This window comes from Cololabis saira, chromosome 20 (genome assembly GCF_033807715.1).
Source record: "Cololabis saira isolate AMF1-May2022 chromosome 20, fColSai1.1, whole genome shotgun sequence".
In the NCBI taxonomy this organism is placed as follows: Eukaryota; Metazoa; Chordata; class Actinopteri; order Beloniformes; family Belonidae; genus Cololabis; species Cololabis saira.
Genome location: NC_084606.1, coordinates 33411989 through 33433711, shown reverse-complemented (window position 1 = coordinate 33433711; position 21723 = coordinate 33411989). Strand labels below are relative to the sequence as shown.

General features: G+C 38.5%; 1 protein-coding gene across 1 annotated transcript; it reads left to right on the top strand.

The window, feature by feature from the left end:
• Positions 1-8775: 8775 nt before the first annotated feature.
• On the top strand, positions 8776-13447 carry LOC133420073 (G-protein coupled receptor 26-like). The gene is made up of 3 exons (XM_061709640.1): positions 8776-9719; positions 10605-10718; positions 13113-13447. The coding sequence occupies exons 1-3, from the start codon at positions 9046-9048 to the stop codon at positions 13348-13350; spliced, it is 1026 nt and encodes a 341-aa protein (XP_061565624.1). The 5' UTR covers positions 8776-9045; the 3' UTR covers positions 13351-13447.
• Positions 13448-21723: the final 8276 nt, after the last annotated feature.

The following is a 21723-nucleotide window of genomic DNA, read 5'->3' as shown; positions in this document are numbered from 1 at the left end:
GTACAAATCTTCGTTAATCTTCGTTAAAATGTTGAAATGTAATATTTATTCTACAAATTTTTACAGCATTGGAAAACGTTAAGAATGTTTTTGTCATGTTTCTCCTCCTACAGAAACCATATTAAAACAAAAAATGTATTTCCCTCCCCCATCGATTTCCATTTTCAAACATTTTTGAAAAAGCTCCAGGAGCCACTAGGGCGGCGCTAAAGAGCCGCATGCGGCTCTGGAGCCGCGGGTTGCCGACCCCCGCTCTAGTGTATCTCTCCGTTGCCTTGAACAGGCTGTGTGCTGCAAAATGTGCTGCAGTGCTGGGGCCGAGTTTCCCGCGCTGTCCTGCGGATGTGACGTCAAATGACGCTGCATGCGCGTTCTCCCCGTTCTCCCGTGCCGGCTTCGCTGTTGGCTGCAGTACCCCCAACGGCCGTCGTGGTGAAGGGTGGCGCTAGAGAGTCTCATTTCTTAAAAGGAGCCTCAAGCTCCTTTAATAGATTATTTTTGGTAAATTCTTTCAGTTATCTGTGATAGCCCTATTACAAGTGACAGATGGTGATGTACTTGAAACAATCACTAATTCTGTCAAAAACCAGCAGATAAGAAGTTAAATGCCACTAGTTTTACAGAAAATGAAAAAAGGAAGGACAAAAAAGTCAATTCATATTTCATAATGGAGAGAAAACACTTTTACCTTAAAATCACTGACCGGATCACAGAATATAATTAGTTTGCTGATGTCATATACTGGATCTCCTTGCAAACCAACTGGAAAGATGAACTCTAAAGAAAAGCCTCAAGCATCAATTTAAATAACTGAGGTTAAATACAATATGTGACTTTGCCACTAATATTGACTTTCTGAGAGTAAAAGTCAATGAAAATCAGCTTGATGTTGCTGCCAGTTTGCTCAAAGATGGCCTTGGATATGAAAACTACTGTTCAAACAATGTTACTTTGTGAAATCCAGAAAGATTCAACCTTGTTGTCTTGGCAATATTCGGAGAAAAAATAATGGGATCTGAGGTTACCTAGTTACCATACTTTAGTGATCTCATGCTTGCAGTAGAGCTGAACACTGACTCAGCTCGCTCCAGCCACATCTGGAGGCTTGAAAGGATCAAAACCATAATAAAGTTTGTCCGTGTTTTAATATATTTTCCATTTATTCAAATTCCAACCGATTTCCAGACTGATATCAGACCTTTGGTACAGCTACGGGTCAAATTCATCCCATGTTGCGATATGAAATTCTGCTAGCTGATAACAGGATCCTGATTAACACATATAGTGTGTGACATTAAGTAATCTTTCCTCATTAATCAAAGTTTATTAACTTTCACATTGCAAAGCAAGCGGGGTTGAAATTACTTATAAGCCTTTGATTTTAGTTCATTATAGCTGCATTTAAAAAGATAAGCCCACTTGTCTGGTAACCCTCTCTTTTGCAGCCACAGAACAAAACGAATCAGTGGGTCGACAGTGGGCGCCATGTAGTAACTCTTACACCAGCTTCAACAAGCCACTGTTCAAAATAATCAAGATATCAGCAGAATTGCTAAAAACAACTTGCATAAAAATGATTTTACTGGAAAATAAATCTTCAGGCTTCCCTGTTTTCAATGTTTGCCTTCATCTCATGGCATCCAGAGGCAGGAAATGCCTGGAAATCAAAACCAAATCCAAAGAAACCAGACTAATTCTTAAATTGTTCTGATTAATTCTTTTTTTTTGCAAATAATTTTTGAGTGTCTGCATACTTAAATTATTAATAACACTTTCCCCCAAATTCACTCATTCAAATTCTGTGCAAAGGTCACTAATTAACCCAAATAACCTCACCATAAAAAAAACAAAGAGAAAGGACAACGATTATAACAATTATAAGAAAGAATTAAAGCTGCAAGCAGCTATGAACGGGCCCTCACGCGTGCAATTTTCCCCCTTAAAGATCAAGGACTCAAAACTAAGTCCGATGACATCACCAATGACTCTATATGTCAGACCATTCAAAAAATATGGCAGAAAATAGGAACTATCAAATATGGACCAATCAGATGAAGGGGGGGGCGCCCTTTATGGCGTCTAGCGTCGCCACGGTAATGCTTTTGACTGAGAAAAGTAATGCCCGTCGTCGCAGGATGGAGACGCACGTTTTGATGTATAACACACCTGGGTGCACGTTACGGTTCGGGCTGAATTAACTGCCGAAGAAATAGCATAAAGTGCGCCAAAATTACACGATTAATTCAAAATGGCCGACTTCCTGTTCGGTTTTGGCCATGGCGCCAAGAGACCTTTCCTTAAGTTGCGACATGATACAGGTGTGTACCGATTTTCGTGCATGTACGTCAAACCGTATTGTGGGGCTTGAGGCACAAAGTTTTCTAGGGGGCGCTGTTGAGCCATAAGGCCACGCCCATTAATGCAAACCATTAAATATCAAATATTTCCCCAGGCCTGGCTTGCGTGCAAAATATGGTGACTTTTGGGGCACGTTTAGGGGGGGCAAAAAGGCCCTCATTTCGTCGGAAGAAAAAAAATAAAAAAGAGAAAAACAACTAGAACTCCTACAGATACAATAGGGCCTTCCCACTGTAAGTGCTCGGGCCCTAATTACTTAGAAATGTTGGCATGTATTTGTAAATTATTGCAGTTTTACAAAGAATGAACAATTTCAAAACAAGCAAATCCAGCCCTGAATATTTCAGTGAGTGCACACTGACGAGCAGGAAGGATGTGAGCGCTGCCTGAGACTTTTTATTCCACCAAGCTGTCTCCCAGCATCACGTTACCTTCTACTGTATCTTGTGCTGGGACCATGAGACAAGACACAGCAACTGCTGATTATCTAATGCGTGACCCGGGTTCCTCCCGTCCTGCTCCCTGCTCTCGGGACACCGTGAAAAAGCGGTGAACCTAAAAAGGTGCAACACAGGAACAAGATGGAAGTGACAACCCAGGTAACTGTAGGGGCCGCAGGGGGATTTCACAACTGTGCTGAGATCACACTTTTTTCCCTCCCTCTCCTCTCCTAGCAGCTATAAGGCACTTCTGTTGCTGTCTGGAGGTGATCGGGATGTGGGTTTTCATAAAGGTCAGCCACCGTTACATAAGACCACGGTCTACAACGGAAATCAGAAAGCTTTCAGAAAAGCTCTTTGTTGTACGGCTGAGGTTGTGAGGTTTAGTTTTGCTGTCAGTGCCCTCAGCTCCAGTGTTGCCTTTGCAGCAGAAACACAACATTCATTGTGTTGCTAAGTTAAAGTTTTAAAAGAAGACAGATGTTACAAACATAAGAATATCACTTGTTTTTTTTAATATAAAATCTTATATATTCGCTAATTTCACAATTATTGGTGTATATGAGTGTTTTGGAGCAGAGAATGAGCTTTTCTTCGTCCTCTGATTTTCATTATAGTTTGACATTATCAATCAATATCAGTGTATCTAATGATGTACTGATGGACTGCATCAGGGAACAAATAATTCAGGCTCGGTGCTACATGAGTAGGTCAAGAAACAAAACAGAACAAAGACAGAAATTAATCTAAAATGAAATCACCAAACCACATTAATCAAGATAAGCAACATAGATCCACATGGCTTGGCAGCACAAGAAAGGACTGTTTTCCCAGATGCACACCCTCCGCTCACATTCCTGCACATTGTTTGTTGTATTTTCAGACTAAGTGGATTCCGTTTGCACATGTTTAAAACTTACAAGTCTCCAGGAACTTGTAAAATTTGGTTTAAAGTGGTTGTGTGCAAAATTTGTAACACTTTCCTTTTCAGAATTTGACTTCACTTTTTGGTTCAGTCAGGGATCAAAATAAAAAATGAAAACTTCCTGAAACATCTGGCTTCGTGTTCACGTTATGTAATTATAGGCAGGGTTATAAAAGCTCTAGTATTGATAATAAACATTCCCAATAGTGTGTCGTAATTAAAAAGAACTCTGATAGATCTTATATCAAGGTTTCTCATGTAATGTGACACACGTCTCTTTACATATCCTCTATATCATGGGTCGGCAACCCAAAATGTTGAAACCAAAAACACAAAAAACAAATATGTCTGGAGCCGCAAAAAATTAAGTCTTGTATAAGCCTTAGAATGAAGGCAACACATGCTGCATGTACCTATATTAGTTATAACTGGGGAAAGATTTTTTTTTTTATTATGCACTTAGAGAAAAAAGTCGAAATGTCAAGAAAAAAGTCCAAATGTCGGGTAAAATGTCAAAATTTCGAGAAAAAAGTCGAAATATCAAGATTAATGTTAAAGTACAATCTTGAGAAAAAAGTTGAAATTTCAAGAAAAAAGTCAAAATTTCGTGAAAAAAGTCTAAATGTTGAGAAAAAAGTTTAAATGTCAAGAAAAAAGTCAAAATCTCGAGAAAAAAGTCGAAATGTCGAGATTAATGTTGAAGTACAATCTTGAGAAAAAAGTTGAAATTTCGAGAAAAAAGTCGAAATGACGAGAAAAAAGTCAAAATTTCGAGAAAAAAGTCGAAATGTCGAGAAAAAAGTCAAAATTTCGAGAAAAAAGTAGAAATGTCGAGATTAAAAAGGAAAGGAAAATTAAGAAAAAAAGAAGAAAAAAGGGAAAAAAAGAAAAAAAAGGAAAAAAAAGAAGAAAAAAAAAGGTCAAACATTTTTGAAAAAGCTCCAGGGAGTCACTAGGGCGGCGCTAAAGAGCCGCATGCGGCTCTAAAGCCGCGGATTGCCGACCCCTGCTCTATATAAATATCTCATTTTTTTTATTGATGATTTGCAGATTCCCTGCCGCGTTTAAACAACAAGCTTTGGTGCTTTGAGGCATTTCAGAGGATGACTCCACGACGATGATAAAAAAGCATTTTTTTCCAAGAAGCAATCTCATTTGTGGCTCTGAAACGGCATTGACCGCTTTACTCTGATACATCAGTTAGGTAATACAGCGGTGCTGAGAGTTATTGGTGGTGACACCTCGTCAGGCCTATAAATAGCTTTGCACTTCTCTCTCAGGAGCCCAGCTGTAGCTCTCTACCAGGCATCTGATCACTTGTTCTTAGGGAACTGACATCTCCCACTGCTGCTTCACCTCTTTGACTTCTTGACTCCTGCACACCAACCCGAGCGCAGTAAAACACAAGCACAAACACACGCACAAACACACATCCCCAGTCGAGGAGCAGAGCTGTTACAGCTGACGTGCAAGCCTCAGAAAGAGTTGAAGAGTCGCATGCTGCTGTGATGCTTTTAGGAGGCGGCTGTCTCACCGGTAATTTGCCTCAGGGTTCCCCTAAACTTCACTTAATGATGACATCCTGCAATCACTTTAAATGCTTATCTATGATCGCTACGAACAAAGCAAGCAAACCTGCAATAAAGTGACTTCCCTGATACCGTATCCCTCTTAAATGAATAAACCAGCGCGCTTAATTTGAGGAGATAGGAACTCAGGCACAAACCTCTAAGCAAGTGGGAGTATGAAGCGGATGAAAATGAAAAAAGATACACGGAACCCCTGCAGGCTGTGTTTGACCCCAGTGAGTCACCGTCTACACGAGCTTCTCTGGAGTTGGACATGACTCAGTAAAATGCACTAAATGTTTGAAGCACACATATATTCCTGACCACGGTATGTTCTTCCATCCTGGATGCGAACAAAGTTCACTATTTTACCCTTTTTATGAATATGTAAATTTGAAGAGATGAATATTTTCTCTCAAAAAATGCAACTTTTATTATTATTATTATTATTATTATTATTATTATTATTATTATTATTATTAATAATAATAATAATAATAATAATAATAATAATAATAATAATAATAGAAAATACACAAATTATACATGAATATATATGTAATAAAAAACACATTATAGGGGTTTAAAATAATAACTATTGTCTTGATGAAGGGTTAAACTCACTAACTGACCTCTGGGAGTTGGTTCTAGTTGGCATCTCTTGTAGCATTTTATGTTGATGCTCACTTTCTGCACAGTTTATTCCAACAACTTAATCAAAAATCACGTTTTTTTTCATTATAAAAGCATTTAAAGTCTTTATCACAATATTTTTATATTTTTAAACTGCAGTCAGCAGAAGTTGGGTTGATATGGAAACAGTGAGTCTTAAGTTCCTTTTTTTTTATTAAGTTGCAGAGAAGAAATCCAAGTTAGTTCATGCTTCTTCTTGAAATTATTTGTTAATGTACCTTCATTTTGTATTTTCTTCTCACAACACTAAAAAAGGCAATGCATATCCCAAAATGTGATGTTTCTCTGTTGTTTTTTTTCCCCTTTTATTCCCATGAAAACCCTCATAAAGTATAAGTGGTAGTTGCAGCTCTGTATTGTGAAGCTGGATGAAGAATTCCCTGAGAAATCCCTTCGCTTTAGTGGTTAAATCGGCTAATTAAGAAAGTTTCTTGATGTGGGTGTCGGAGATCACGGATCTCCAGCTTAGCCTCATGCTTTTGCACATTACACAATGAAATTCCCTTTGAGTTCTTGAAGGATTGAATTATATTATACCCTTTAGAAGGAGAAATATGCATATCTCCTCGCACTTTAATTGGAGGGAGATTCTTCTAAAGATTCTTTTTACACATTTGCTGACAAAGTGGAGGTCCTCTGGCTATCCTTGCTCTTCAAAGACTCTTTGCCTTTCTTGGTTAGTGTTTTTGTACCAAATGGTCACCTACTGGTATAATCTATTTAATAAAAATATGTTATATGTTTTATTTCACCTATTTAATGGATAGATGGATGAGTGGATAACATCTTCTACTTTTTTCTCTTTTGTGTTGCATAACTTGCAGTGCCTTTCTTTCTTCTTTAATTATCTAATAAAAGCACATTTACTCCTTTTCCTCCTGCCTCCTGTATGTAAACTCACATTTAAGTCTTCTTATACTTGTGTAAAATCATCTTTAGCTATTGTTTTCACCTTCAAACGGTATGTCACTGATATTGGGTTAGAAGTTATAAAAGCTTTATATAGTTATTAAATAATGACCAGATTTGGGGTTGAAAGTCACGTGAGCACATTTTCCAGGTTTTAACCCTGTTATGTTTTTTCCAAATTCCAAATTCCAAATTCCAGATGCAATTAAAGGGCAAACATAATGGTAAATAAGTAATTTATTTTTCATAGAAATTAGTCATTAATAGGTGACGTTATGTGTTAAAATGACCATATAAAATAGATTTCAGAGCACTCTATTAAAGGTTTTAAAAGGAATGGGCTTACAATATATTAATTGACAATATTGACTAATACAGCTTCAGACCAGATGGCTGCTGGAAAATGAGAAACTCTTTCTTTACATGATTATCGTAACAGCTGATGTGAAGGCTTACAGGACCATTTGTTCTCATTTATGGCTTACCAACATTTATCAGTTAATGGATAGATCTGGAGGAGGTATGTGGGCGTGAAAGTCTCTTAAAGCTAATTTTTCCTTTAATAAAGCACTTAAAATCCACTTTTAAAATCAGACATTCATTATGCTCGTTTTGTTAAATGATTATAAAATGTCTGAAAAATAAAGAAGCAGAATTAGCAATGTTCAGTGCTATCTCTGGCATATGATTAAAAGTCACATTTGTTTTGCAGCAAGTAAAAAAAACAACTTGTTTGTTACAGCATATTTTGTAAATGTAGATCTAGATCGGGGGTCAGCAACCCGCGGCTCTTGAGCGCCGCCCTAGTGGCTCCTGGAGCTTTTTCAAAAATGTTTGACCTTTTTTCCTTTTTTCTTCTTTTTTTTCTCTTTTTTCTTTCCTTTTTTCTTCTCTTTTTTTCTTTTTTCTTTTTTTTCTCTTTTTTCTTCCCTTTTCCTTTTTTAATCTCGACATTTCGACTTTTTTCACGAAATTTTTACTATTTCTTCGACATTTTGACTTTTTTCTCGACATTTTGACTTTTTTCTCGAAATTGTACTTCAACATTAATCTCGACATTTCGAGTTTTTTTTCCTCGAAATTTAGACTTTTTTTTCAACATTTCGAGTTGCATAATGAAAAATAAAAATACCCCAGTTATAACTAATATAGCTACATGCAGCATGTGTTGCCTTCATTCTAAGGTTTATACAAGACTTTTCATTTTTTGCGGCTCCAGATATATTTGTTTTTTGTGTTTTTTGTCCAATAGGGCTCTTTCAACATTTTGGGTTGCCGACCCCTGATCTAGATGTATTCAACTCAAAATCCCATTGACTGTGCATTGAAATACAAACAGACAGTGATGACAGCATTCTCGTTTAAATGTCAGCCATTTTTGATACTTTTTGAATACCAGACACAAATTATGATAGACTGAATCGATGTGGATTTATAAATAATTCATTTCAGGGAGGAGAAAAAAAAAAAGGAAAAAAAATCTATTTTCCTCCTGCGTCTCCAGCGTGAGCGCGCACCCGGTGCCATTTGGTCAAGCAGATGCGTCTCCAATTATAGCGGAGCGCATCCCCGCATCCCCGGGTTTCTGTGCGCCCTTTCCCTCCGCGATCAGCGAGCCCTGATCAATAGGTCGCATCTGAATGACTTATTGGGGAAGATTAATTATTTATCTCGAAAAAGTTTGACCAAGGAAGAAAAAAAAAAACAAGGTGGATATTTCATTATAACATATTTTGCAGATTTTTTTGTATCTGTGATTTCTCCAAAGCGTTATGTAGGTCTTTCACTCCAGTGGAGATGCTCCCTCCTTCTCCCCCCTCAGCTTCTCCTCACAGCCACATCTGCCTGCTGGACACTTTTCCGCCTTGCACGCTTAGTAAATGCTCTTAGATGTTCAAAGACCTGCCTCTTTGCTTCACTTCTCCAAGCTTTTTTGCTGGTGCACTTGTGCCCGGTGCAGGGAGCTGAGCTGGGGTTCGAGGGGCTGATGCATCAGCTCGGTTTCAGCACGCTGGACAGCGCTCGGGGAAGTTGGAGAGGACGCGCCGACGCGTAAAAGGATTTAACTGAAATCATGATCATGGTTGATTTTAAGTACTCATTAGTACCGACGGGCACAGGTAAACCGAAAGCGGATTTTCTGGCATGAGACATGGACTTTGCTGAAATCCTTTTCGCTTTGTTCATCTTCGTCGTGGCGGTCGTGTCCCTGTTGTCAAACTTGTTGGTGCTGCTATGTTTCGTCCACAGCGCCGAGATCCGCCGACAGGTGCCCGGTGTTTTCACCATGAACTTGTCCTTCTGCAACATTCTCATCACCGTGTTGAACATGCCGGCCACTTTGCTGGGGATTATCAGGAACCAGCAGCCCTTTGGAGACTGCGTGTGCCACGCGGTGAGCTTTCTGGAGACTTTCCTGACGGCCAACACCATGCTGAGCATGGCGGCGCTCAGCATCGACCGCTGGATCGCGGTGGTTTTCCCCCTCAGTTACGCCACCAAGATGCGCTACAAGGACGCGCTGATCATGGTGTGTTATTCCTGGCTGCACTCCTTCACCTTCTCCCTCACGGCCATGCTCTTCTCCTGGCTCGACTACAGCCACGTTTACGCGTCCTGCACCCTGCAGGCCAGCGAGGAGGAAGGCGGCGACAGGATTAAGTTTACCATCTTCACCGTGGTTTTCCACGCCACCAGCTTCATGCTCTCCCTGCTCATCTTGTGTTTCACGTATTTAAAAGTGCTGAAAGTCGCCAGGTTTCACTGCAAGAGGATTGACATCATCACAATGCAGACGCTTTTCCTGCTGGTCGATATACACCCAAGGTATAAAGATCATCTTCATGCGTCTGTACTTTGTGAGAATTGTGGTTTATAGTCTCATTTATTACTTATAATCAGTACTCGAGTTGTAAAAAAAAAATAAAAATCAGGGGGGATGGTGGATTTTATCATATGGGGACAGATAATTTGTGCTGATTACAAATAATATAATGTATTACAAATAATAGCAGTTACCAAAACAATGACATAGAATGACATAGCAGCAGTTAAATGCAGCCTTCTGTAAGCTTTAAATATCCACTGGGCTTACATCAAATACATCAAAACACAACAATAAAAAACACTTTTCTGAACTTATCAATATGACTCTGTCCTTCACAGGATAAGTAAAATGGATCACTGCAAAAACTCTAAATCTTAACAAGAATATTTGTATTATTTCTAGTTAAAATGTCTAATTTTAGTAAAAGAAATCTCATTACACTTAAAACAAGACTCATCACTGGAAAAAAACAAACAATTTTCACCTGTTTCAAGTAGATTTTCAATTGAAATAAGTAGAAAAATCTGCCAGTGGAACAAGATTTTTTTGCTTGTAATGAGAAGATAAATCTTGTCCCACTGGCAGATTTTTCTACTTATTTCAAGTGAAAATGTACTTGAAACAGGTGAAAATTGTCAAATAAGTTATTTTTCTGGTGTTATTTTTCTGGTGATGACTCTAAATATTGAAATAGCAGTAAAACCACATTCATTGATGAAATGACATAAGGGATGGAAAGGGGGGATGGCAGTTTTACTGGGGGGATGATTTGGACCGTTTTTATTTCAGGGGAGGATGCCATCCCCTCCTCATCCCCCCTCATCTCCAGTACTGCTTATAATACTTGTATTCACCAAAACTAAATGCTGTTTTGATGTTTTCAGCGTGAAACAAAGATGTTTAACAGAGCAGAAGAGGAGAAAGCAGAGAGCCACAAAGAAGATCAGCATCTTCATAGGCTCATTTATCATCTGCTTTGCTCCTTATGTAATTACAAGGTAAGTCAACCTGATAGTAGCTCATAAATAATTTAATGCTCTGCAAAACTCATGTGCAATAGCTTAAAAAATTAATGACCCCCTTATATACAATGATACAGCTCCAGCAATTACTTTTATTTAGAGAAACTACCCTCGTTAACTTTGTCACCTCCCATAAAGACCAATACATTCCCCCATTTTAGGACAAACACTCAACTGCTGTCCCTATTCATGCCTGCTCTGCTCGTAATTGTAACTTTTATCTCTCTGAAGCGCAAGAGCAGTCACATCTGCTCATACTGTGCAGGCGAGCGTGCTTCATAATGCAAAAATATACAGCGTGTTACATAATAGATACAGGGCAGATAGCTAAACAGGATTCAGGGAGAAAACAGGAAATGCTTCAGCGACCCACAAATCCACTTTGAGCCAGATGTGGTGCTGATGATACATCAATTTGACATTTGTGGTGAGTGAGTGAGGGAGGGAAACATATCCACAAGGAGAAGTGTCCAGCTTGTTGGGTTAACCCCCTGACCCACCGGAAACTTCCTTTCGAGATTGGGATGTCTAATTTAGATCGGGCTGGCACACATGTTATGCATTTAGCATCAAAAGTGCAAGTTTTGTCACATTTGACCTAAAAAAAAAAAAAAAACATTTTGATTTTCCCCCACAAAATTGTTGTAGTCAGAACAAAAAGATTTGTGTGGAAATGGTTGGACTGCGTGGTTCAAACCTAAAACAACAAAGCAGTTTTTTTTACTTGTAAGCCTCTCTTCTTTCAAATATTTAACAATAGATTTCAAATGTATGCACATTGCAAAAGAAGCTTAGACAAGGTATTAAAGTGTAGAAGAGCATGGTCATTTCCCTTTTATTATAAATCACCTATTCTTTCTCAACCAACAGTTACGCGTTGGTAACAATCTCAGACATGAGTGAAAAACTTATTATGCATAGAGTCCATGTTGGCTCCATGTGGATCCTAATGTTCATGCTCAGCTACACGAGTGATGAGTGGACATGAGTGCAGAACTGCTGTATTTTCTGGGACCACAGAAGAAAACCCAAGCGAGCAAATCACATGGGGCCACTATGGAACCATCCGACAATCTCCTGAAATCCAATTTACAAAAAACATACAAATGTTGGCTGGATTGTCAAATTTTAAAGCTGCAATTGACCTTTTTCTAAAAGAAAACTACCCGTTCAAACTTTTTCTTTTATTCCAACCTTTTTATGCAGTTCTTTTGCATGTAATTCAATTAAAATTACAATTAAAGCTGGAAGCAGCGATGAACGGGCCCTCGCACTCATGGCCACCGTCCCCCACAAGCATATCAGAAATTACACCACCCACGACTTTCTATGTCAAACCATTCAAAAGTTATAGCAGAAAATAGGGACAACCAATCAGAATCAAAATGGCCGACTTCCTGTTCGGTTTCAGCCATGGCGCCAAGAGACTTTTCTTTAAGTTGCGCCATGATACAGGTGTGTACCGATTTTCGTGCATATACTGTACGTCAAACCGTATTGTGGGGCTTGAGGCACAAAGTTTTCTAGGGGGTGCTGTTGTTCCAGCTTGCCACGCCCATTAATGCAAACCATTAAATATCACATTTTTGCAAAATTTGTTGACTTTTGGGGAACTATCAAATATGGACCAATCAGATGAAGGGGGGGGCACGCTTTTTGCCGTCAAGCGTCGCCACGGTAACACTTTTGAAAGAGAAAAGTAATGTGCGTAGTCGCAGGATGGAGACGCACATTTTTATGTATAATACATCTGGGTTCACGTCACGGTTCGGGCCGTATTAACTGCCGAAGGAATGGCATAAATTTCGCCAAAATTACGCGATTAATTCAAAATGTTCAAAATGGCCGACTTCCGGCCATGGCGCCAAGAGACTTTTCTTTAAGTTGCGACGTGATACAGGTGTGTACCGATTTTCGTTCATGTACGTCAAACCGTATTGTGGGGCTTGAGGCACAAAGTTTTCTAGGGGGCGCTGTCGAGCCATTAGCCCATTAATGCAAACCATTAATATCAAATTTTTCGCCAGGCCTGGCTTCCGTGCAAAATTTGGTGACTTTGGGGCACGTTTAGGGGGGCAAAAAGGCCCTCATTTCGTCAGAAGAAAGAAAGAAAGAAAGAAAGAAAGAAAGAAAGAAAGAAAGAAAGAAAGAAAGAAAGAAAGAAAGAAAGAAAGAAAGAAAGAAAGAAAGAAAGAAAGAAAGAAAGAAAGAAAGAATAAAAAATTAAAAAAGGGATATTTTAAACATAAACATTTGGACTGTAAAAGGCTCTAGATTCAATTTCATCTGACGATTATCAGAAAAAAAAACAACTTTCAATTGCATTTTGAACTCAAATCTGCTTGATGTTTCTGGCACTTTGTGCTTCAGGTTGGCCGAGCTTCTCCCATTTGTGGACATCAACCGTCACTGGGGAATCATCAGTAAGTGCCTCACGTACAGCAAGGCTGCGTCCGACCCCTTCGCCTACTCCCTCCTACGTCAGCAGTACAAGAAAGTCCTGGTTACCGTCGTCAACAGGCTGCTGCGCCGTGACCTCTACCCTTCATCCGGACACAACAGCTCTTTAGACACTGAGAACGACTACTGCCTCCAGAGGATCAGCTAATGGCAAGCGCGAAAAGACATGGCAGATACAAACCACAGCACCGGCCAAAAATAAAGGTTAGCTCTTGAACGAAAGTGGGTGGAAGGGATGGAACGAAGAGAGAGAGAGAGAACAGGATATTGTTGGGGATCGGAAAATAAAGTGAAGGTAAGGGACAAATTGTGGGTGGATGGTGAGGAAAAAGAGGAAAAAGATAAGGAAGATGGTGGGTGGAGAAGAGTGAAAAGGCAATAATGAGGGGGAGGATGGAACGGAAAAAAGATGAAGCAGGGATAGGTGAGGGAGAGGCCAGACAACGAGTGATGGGATAGTATTGGTAAACAAGGGATCTGTGATTCATCAAAGACAGAAAACTACACAGAAGCACACACAGATCAGACCAATCAATTTCACGCTGCCAGTCATGGGTTTGGATTGTCTGAAATTGACGGACCACACGGAGGAGACAGGCTTCAACACTTTCAGACACATGTAAAAGAAGTGGGGCATAGTGCTGAACCCACCACCTTATAATTATTTCTGGCAAGTCCACACGTTCCGGCCCGGCTGCATCGCAGAGACAGAAGCTGGCGGTGGATTGGTCCGTGGAGATGTTTGGTTCCTGCTTCTGGATCCCCTCGGTGAAGGGATGTACTCGGGACACGTGAGACTGAAATGCTGCACATTATAGCCATGTTCTGTATTGACCGTGTTAGACTACTTTGCAGTGTCTTGTCAGTCACTGAAAACGATGCACTTTGTTTCAAGTTTCTCTGCAGGAGCCAAAAGCGGTTAACATTCACAGGGAAAGTCTGGTGATGGTTTATATTTTTCTTACGGTCAACAAGTTTCACAAGAAGGCAACAATAAGCAAGGAGTTCCTCCATCTCAATATTCTACAAACTCCTATTTAAGCTTTCACTTTACTGGCAGACAGAGAGGTGTAAATTGCAGGCAAGGTTTAGTTGCACAGCCAGAATCAATCTGGAAACATTGCAGTTTTGACACATGTTGCTAATCCATTCTGAAGTTTCAAAGTTTATTTAGACGGGACAATGCATGTTGGAGCCAAAATACTTTGATTTATTGTTTTATTTATTTAGCTGAATATGAGTTGTCATACCCCTTTTTTGTTACGTCATGATTAGCCTGTCAATCAGCCATGGTGGGTGGTTGTCCTGGTAACCATTATAAGCCACCGGGGTGGTGATTGCATGCAGGTGCGACAGGGGGAAGACAAAAGTTTTTGACCGTGCAACCGTGCAAGACGTGCAAGACAGAGAGTGGCGTTCTGTCATAAGTTTATGTTTAGTTTAAATAGTGGAATTACGTTTGCTTTGACTACTGCTGAATACGGAATAAATGGATTGGCATATCCGACCCGGATTCTAAGTCTGAGCGTTTGAATCAATTGAAGCACGCGTCCAAACAAAAACCAACCCAGTTGCCCTGAGTATAGCCTATTGGTACAGGCTCTACAATGCATATTAATTAACACTACATTAAGCAGTGTAAATACACCGGGTTTAGCAGAAATGCTAGTTTCCACCCGCAGTCCCCACAAACAACCAGACACACTCACACTCACACCTACGGGCAATTTAGAATGATCAATTTACCTAGCATGCATGTTTTTGGACTGTGGGAGGAAACCAGAGTACCCGGAGGAAACCCACTCAAGCACAGGGAGAACATGCAAACTCCACACAGAAAGTCCCTGCTGGGCCACTGTGCTGCCGAAAATGGATTCCATTAAAAAAAAAAAGTCTAAATATCCCAATCTTGTGTTGATGAGCTTATTGCATGTAATTGTGACGTATACTATGTTTGTTTCTTTTGTAAATGAGGCAAGACGTGTCACTCAGAGAGCTAGAATGAGGCACTTCCCTAAAGGCAAAGCAAGTTTATTTATATAGCACAATTCAACAACAGGGTGATTCACAGGGCTTTACAAAAAATACTACTACTACTAATAATAAAATAAATAAATAAAACAAAATAAAACATAATTTACAGGATTTAAAATAATAACTTACTAATAATTAACAAATGAGATGCAAGAAATAAAGGTTGCAGTGCATTGTGGGAGATTACTGAAATGCAGCAGTAAATAAAAAAGGTTTTCAAACTTGATGTAAAGCAACTGAGAGTTTCAGTAGCCCTGATGCATTCTGGGAGTTAGTTTCACAGGTGAGGAGCATAAAAGCTGAAAGCTGCCTCACCGTGTTTGGTTCTAACTTTGGGTACAGAAAGTGACCCGGACACCCTGAGGGTTCTGGTTTGTTCATAATAGATCAGGAGATGAGAGATGTATTTTGGCCCGAGACCATTCAGAGATTTATAAACCAACGGCAGGGTTTTAAATTCTATTCTGTGACAAACAGGAAGCCAGTGTAAAGATCTAAGAACTGTGGTTATATGGTCCACTTTTAGTGAGGACTTGGCAGCAAACGTTCTGAACTAACTGCAGCTGTTTGATGGATTTGTTAGGGATATGGAGGTAGATTTGTGTCAAAATCAAATACAAGATTGCTTCAACCAAAAAATATATTTTCAATTAAAAAAAAATTCACTTCACAATCAAACAAATTATTCCAATCAAAGAAAAAAAGTGTTTGAATGCAAACAAATATTTGTGACTCAAAAAAATGCATTTGAACACTGTTTTTCTTTGATTGGAAATGTTTTCTTTGATAGAAGTGAAGTTTTTTTTGTTTGAAGCAACTTTTTTGATTGAAGTAGTGTTTTTTTCTTGTTTGGGTCTTTATCATTTAATCAAAAAAGAAGTTGCTTCAAAAAGAAAAAAAATATTTTCAATGAAAAAAAAATCACTTCAATAAAAAAAAAACTTTTTCAATCAAAGAAAAAGTGTTTGAATGCAAAAAAAATATTTGAGACCCAAAAAATTGCATTTGAACACTTTTTTTATAGATTGAAATTTTTTTTTTCGATTTGAAGTGATTTTTTTTTTTGATTGAATCATTTTGACACAAACATCCCGCAGAAAATATATTTTTTGATTGAAGCAATCTTTTTTTTGATTGAATCATTTTGACACAAATCTACCTCCATATAGGGAGAGCCATGAAAACAGCGTTTCAGTAATTTTTCAGTCCAGTCTACCCAAGATAAAAGCATGGACAAGTGTCTAAGTCCTGCTGAGACATCCGTCCTTTAATCCTTGATATGTTCTTTAGGTGATAACAGGCTGTCTTCACTACTGTCTTAATGTGGCTGTTAAAGTTCATATCTGAGTCCAGAACCACTCCACATTTCTGGCTTAGCTTTACTGATTGAAGCTGAGGACTGACTTTTCATCTTTCTTCCTCAGCTCCAAACACTATTATTTCTGTTTTGCCTTCACTTAACTGAAGAAAATAAATGCTGAAGTTGTTTAACTCAAATTTTTTAATGCTAACCAAGTATTTTTGAATGACTAAACCTAACCAACCAGAGTCAAAATGGACAGATATCTGTAACTGATTAAAACGGCTGCATAAAACTGTAGTTTCACGACGACATATACCCAAATGCATACATTTGGCTGTGAAGAGCCACATATATGTTTCGTTCTATTTTATAACTGTACGCAGAAGCAGAAGCCTGATTTCCACTCTCATACAAACATTCTCCTGCTTGAATGTTTTCATCACAAATTAATAGACATGACATTGAAAGAAACAGAAAAAAGAAGTGCAGTTTGTTGAATATAAAACCCCGAAACAATCATCAGTGAACAACAGAAAAAAAAAGGAAATCTGTTTTCTTTTGTGGCCTCAGTTATGACATTTCGATTGGAACAAAAACTGCTTAAAAAAACTAAAAACAGAGGAGAGGAAGAAATGGTTGTGTTACAAATGAAAACTGAAAATGCCCAATGTCAACACCGAGGCTTCTGCAGAGCCACTTCCTCCCAGAGCTCAGGATGAACAGCCGTACGAGCCCTAAACCTAAACTATCATCGGCTTCCAGTAGACTGCTCTGTAAATATGTGTTCAATTCTTTGGACTTTATTTACGGTTGTCCTTTCGACTCTGCCAGCCAGAGCAGTCATCCTTACACACAGTACTCGAGTTGTAAAAAAAAAATATGGGGGGATGGTGGATTTGATCATATGGGGACAGATAATTTGTGCTGATTACAAATAATATAATATATTACAAATAATAGCAGTGACCAAAACACCTGCAGAAATACTGCAGGAATGACATAGCAGCAGATAAATGCAGCCTTCTGTAAGCTTTAAATATCCACTGGGCTTACATCAAATACATCAAAACACAACAATAAAAAACACTTTTCTGAACTTATCAATATGACTCTGTCCTTCACAGGATAAGTAAAATGGATCACTGCAAAAACTCTAAATCTTAACAAGAATATTTGTCTTATTTCTAGTAAAAATGTCTCATTTTAGTAAAAAAAATCTGTTACACTTAAAACAAGACTCATCACTGGAAAAAAAACAACAATTTTCACCTGTTTCAAGTAGATTTTCACTTGAAATAAGTAGAAAAATCTGCCAGTGGAACAAGATTTTGTTGCTTGTAATAAGAAGATAAATCTTGGCAGATTTTCCTACTTATTTCAGGTGAAAATTTACTTGAAACAGGTGAAAATTGTCAAATAAGTTATTTTTCTGGTGTTATTTTTCTGGTGATGACTCTAAATGTTGAAATAGCAGTAAAACCACATTCATTGATGAAATGACATAAGGGATGGGTAGGGAAAGGGGGGATGGCAGTTTTACAGGGGGGATGATTTGGACCGTTTTTATTTCAGGGAGGATGCCATCACCCCTCATCCCCCCTCATCCCCCCTCATCCCCCCTCATCCCCCCTCATCCTCCCTCAACTCCAGTACTGGTTATGTCCAATTCATGTTTATAGTCTGTGAGTGTAAAACTCTACTTACCACCAGGTGGCAGTAATGCGCATGTCTTGCTGTTCGCAAACAGCCAACAGCATAAAAGGAGACGAAAAAATGCAGCAAAAAATATATAAAAAGAAGAAGAAATACATAAACAATGAATGCAACTTGTGTTTTTGTTTGCTTTTTCAACATACACTACGGTGGTAGCGATTGAGATTAAAAGAAAAGCCCCCCCAGACCTCTACATTGGTGTAATACCAAAGAGACCTGGACTGACCCGTCTGCCCTTCATCAAATGTACTCAGAGCAAATTGTTTCTGGTCCAATAGGTTCAAATGAGCTGTTTTCACATGATTTATGCTCACTTGAGAGTGCTGAACATAATTTAGAAATCTCGATTAGCAGAGACCCCCCCACCAGGAGGTTCCGGTCGGCCAACCCGAGTACCCTTCCTACTACAGGAACGTTTTTTGCCCCATAAAGGTTCCTTTATTACCACTTTTGCAGGGCGGTTCCGGGAAATGGAGACATGCGTCAACGATCTGGCCCCGACAAAACTCCTGCTAGTGGAAACAAGCCTATTTGCAGCTTAATTTTGTATTTTATATCATAAACTATTTTTTTCTCTCAAGGTCACTTTTGATAATCAAAATTTTAAAAAAGTCCCTTTGTGAAGTGAAAACTCAGCCTGCATTGATCAGGTCATGGGGCTGGATGCCGGTCATTTGTAGCCTTGCCAGCCATCTTAATTATTTAACAATTCAGTACAATTAGTTTAGTTCCTCTGGATTTAACTTTGATTTCAAGGCGTTAGTGCCAACAGATGCAAAGAAACGGTCTCTGGAAACCACTGGACAGACATCCAACTAATCAGATAATCAGATTATTAGCAGCAGATGTCCAAAACGGCGTACGGTGGAGATTGATTATTGTGTGTTTAACAGCAAAAACTTGTAGATCCAAGATTTCACAGGAGATTTTACAGAAGTGAATGGGTGTGGGCAGGGGTCTGCAACCCAAAATGTTGAAAGAGCCATATTTGACCAAAAACAGCCGCAAAAAATGAAAAAAGTCGAAATGTCGTGAAAAAAGCCAAAATTTCGAGAAAAAAGTTGAAATGTCGAGATTAATGTTGAAATACAATTTCGACTAAAAAGGCGAAATGTTGAGAAAAAAGTCGAAATTTTGAGAAAAAAGTCAAAATGTCGAGGATAAAGTCGAAATGTTGAGAAAAAAGTTGAAATGTCAAGAAAAAAGCCAAAATTTTGAGAAAAAAGTTGAAATGTCGAGATTAATGTTGAAATACAATTTCAACTAAAAAGTAAAAATGTCGAGAAAAAAGTCAAAATTTCGAGAAAAAAGTCTAAATGTTGAGAAAAAAGTCGAAATGTCGAGAAAAAAGTCGAAATGTCGAGATTAAAAAGGAAATGAAAAAGGAAGAAAAAAAGAGAAAAAAAGAAGAAAAAGAAAAAAAGAAGAAAAAAAGAAAAAAAAGAAGAAGAAAAAGAGAAAATAAAGAAAAAAAAAAAGAAAAAAAGGAATAAAACGGTCAAACATTTTTGAAAAAGCTCCAGGAGCCACTAGGGCGGCGCTAAAGAGCCGCATGCGGCTCTAGAGCCGCGGGTTGCCGCCCCCTGGGTGTGGGGGGCCAGGCTGGGCCATTTGCTGCTGTTAGCACGGTTTATTTTTAAGTGTGTAAACCATTATTCTAAATGTTCCTCTAGTGTAAGTCTTTAATGTAGAAACAGGTTCACAGGCTGTTATTGTGGGAAACATTTGGCCTATTGGCAGGAGAAAGTGATTAGCCTAACACATGTAAACCGCTTCACACTTTCATGTCTATTAAAAAATAGCAGGTGTTGAAGCCATTTCACGTTGTTCTTAAGTTCCAGTGACACTCAGTCTGCGCAGCATCTCAGCGTGACACGTGATTTAATCAAAAGTGGCACAGAAGCAACCTGGGCACTCAGATCTTTAGAAAGAAGTGGCAATGAGAGTGCTAGCTTACTGGAAAATTGAGATCACAGTCTTAAAATGTTGCTTCTCCTTCTTGGCATCTCATGCTGCACATAATCCACCCTCTTCGTTTAATCCAGTTTTAAGGCCTAAAAATGAACACAGTTAAGAAAACCCGGGTAAATATGAATTGATGAATGAAGGAGTCTTTAAAAGTGACATTTTTATGGATGTTGTTGACCATAAGAAGATATTTCAAATCACCAGACTAGTCCTTCAAAGTGTGCTTTTGTATCTGAATGTACTAGATAGCCACTTTTAACTGAGATGCATTTGTACAACTGTGCTTTGTTTCGCCAGTTGCCTGGAGAAAAAAAAACATGTTTCTATGGTTATTTACACAATGATGTTATATATATTTTGCACTGTACAGGAACAACTTTCTGTCTAGATTAATGGAGAGCGATGTGACGTAGCATAGCAGCGGTCTCAAAGTGCTTTAAAAACACACTGTTCAGTGTTTGTGCCAGATTTGAATATGTGACTTTTTCAGATGTTCTATTCTTTAATCAGAGCAGCTGCTTTATTATGAGAAAATGTGTTTATTTGGATGTGTTTTACCCACGTGTATTTTTTCCGCCTGTGAGCCACTTGAGTGATTATCTATTAGTGGAATATGTGCAATAAAAGCTGTCAGTTATAAGGCTATTAAAAGTACTAATGGTTTCACTGTAATGTCTCTGAATCTGGATAATGTCCTTCACTTCTGTCATTCTTCATTTCAGTATTTCATTTGTACGTTTGTAAATCTAATTTTGCCAGTAGAGGTAAAAAAACCTCGGACTGGGAAGATAAATGACAGGACTCAGATGACGCACATGATCGATGAGGATAGTGGAAACTTTGTGGCAATATTTAGCCCACTATCTGGATTTGAAAGCAAAGTCTGAGCATCTTTAGCGCCACCCTAGTGGCTCCCTGGAGCTTTTTCAAAAATGTTTGACCTTTTTTTGTTTTTTTTTGTTCTTTTTTTCTTTTTTTTTTCCTTTTTTTCTTTTTTTTCCTTTCCTTTTTAATCTCGACATTTCGACTTTTTTCTCGACATTTCAACTTTTTTTTCGAAATTTTGACTTTTTTCTTGAAATTGTACTTCAACATTAATCTCGACATTTCGACTTTTTTCTTGAAATTTTGACTTTTCTCTCGACATTTCGTCTTTTTTCTCGACATTTCGACTTTTTTCTCAACATTTCACCTTTTTTCTCGACATTTCGGCTTTTTTCTCAAAATTTCGACTTTTTTCTCGAGATTGTACTTCAACGTTAATCTCGACATTTCAACCTTTTTCTTGACATTTTGACTTTTTTCTCAACATTTCACCTTTTTTTCTCGACATTTCGGCTTTTTTCTCGACATTTAGACTTTTTTCTCAACATTTCACCATTTTTTCTCAACATTTAGACTTTTTTCTCGAGATTGTACTTCAACGTTAATCTCGACATTTCAACCTTTTTCTCGTCATTTCGACTTTTTTCTCAACATTTCGTCTTTTTTCTCAACATTTCG

Coding starts and splice junctions, on each gene's coding strand:
- LOC133420073 (XM_061709640.1), top strand. CDS start 9,046: ATGGACTTTGCTGAAATCCTTTTCGCTTTGTTCATCTTCGTCGTGGCG. Junction 9,720..10,604: donor CTGGTCGATATACACCCAAG/GTATAAAGATCA, acceptor TGATGTTTTCAG/CGTGAAACAAAGATGTTTAA. Junction 10,719..13,112: donor GCTCCTTATGTAATTACAAG/GTAAGTCAACCT, acceptor TTTGTGCTTCAG/GTTGGCCGAGCTTCTCCCAT.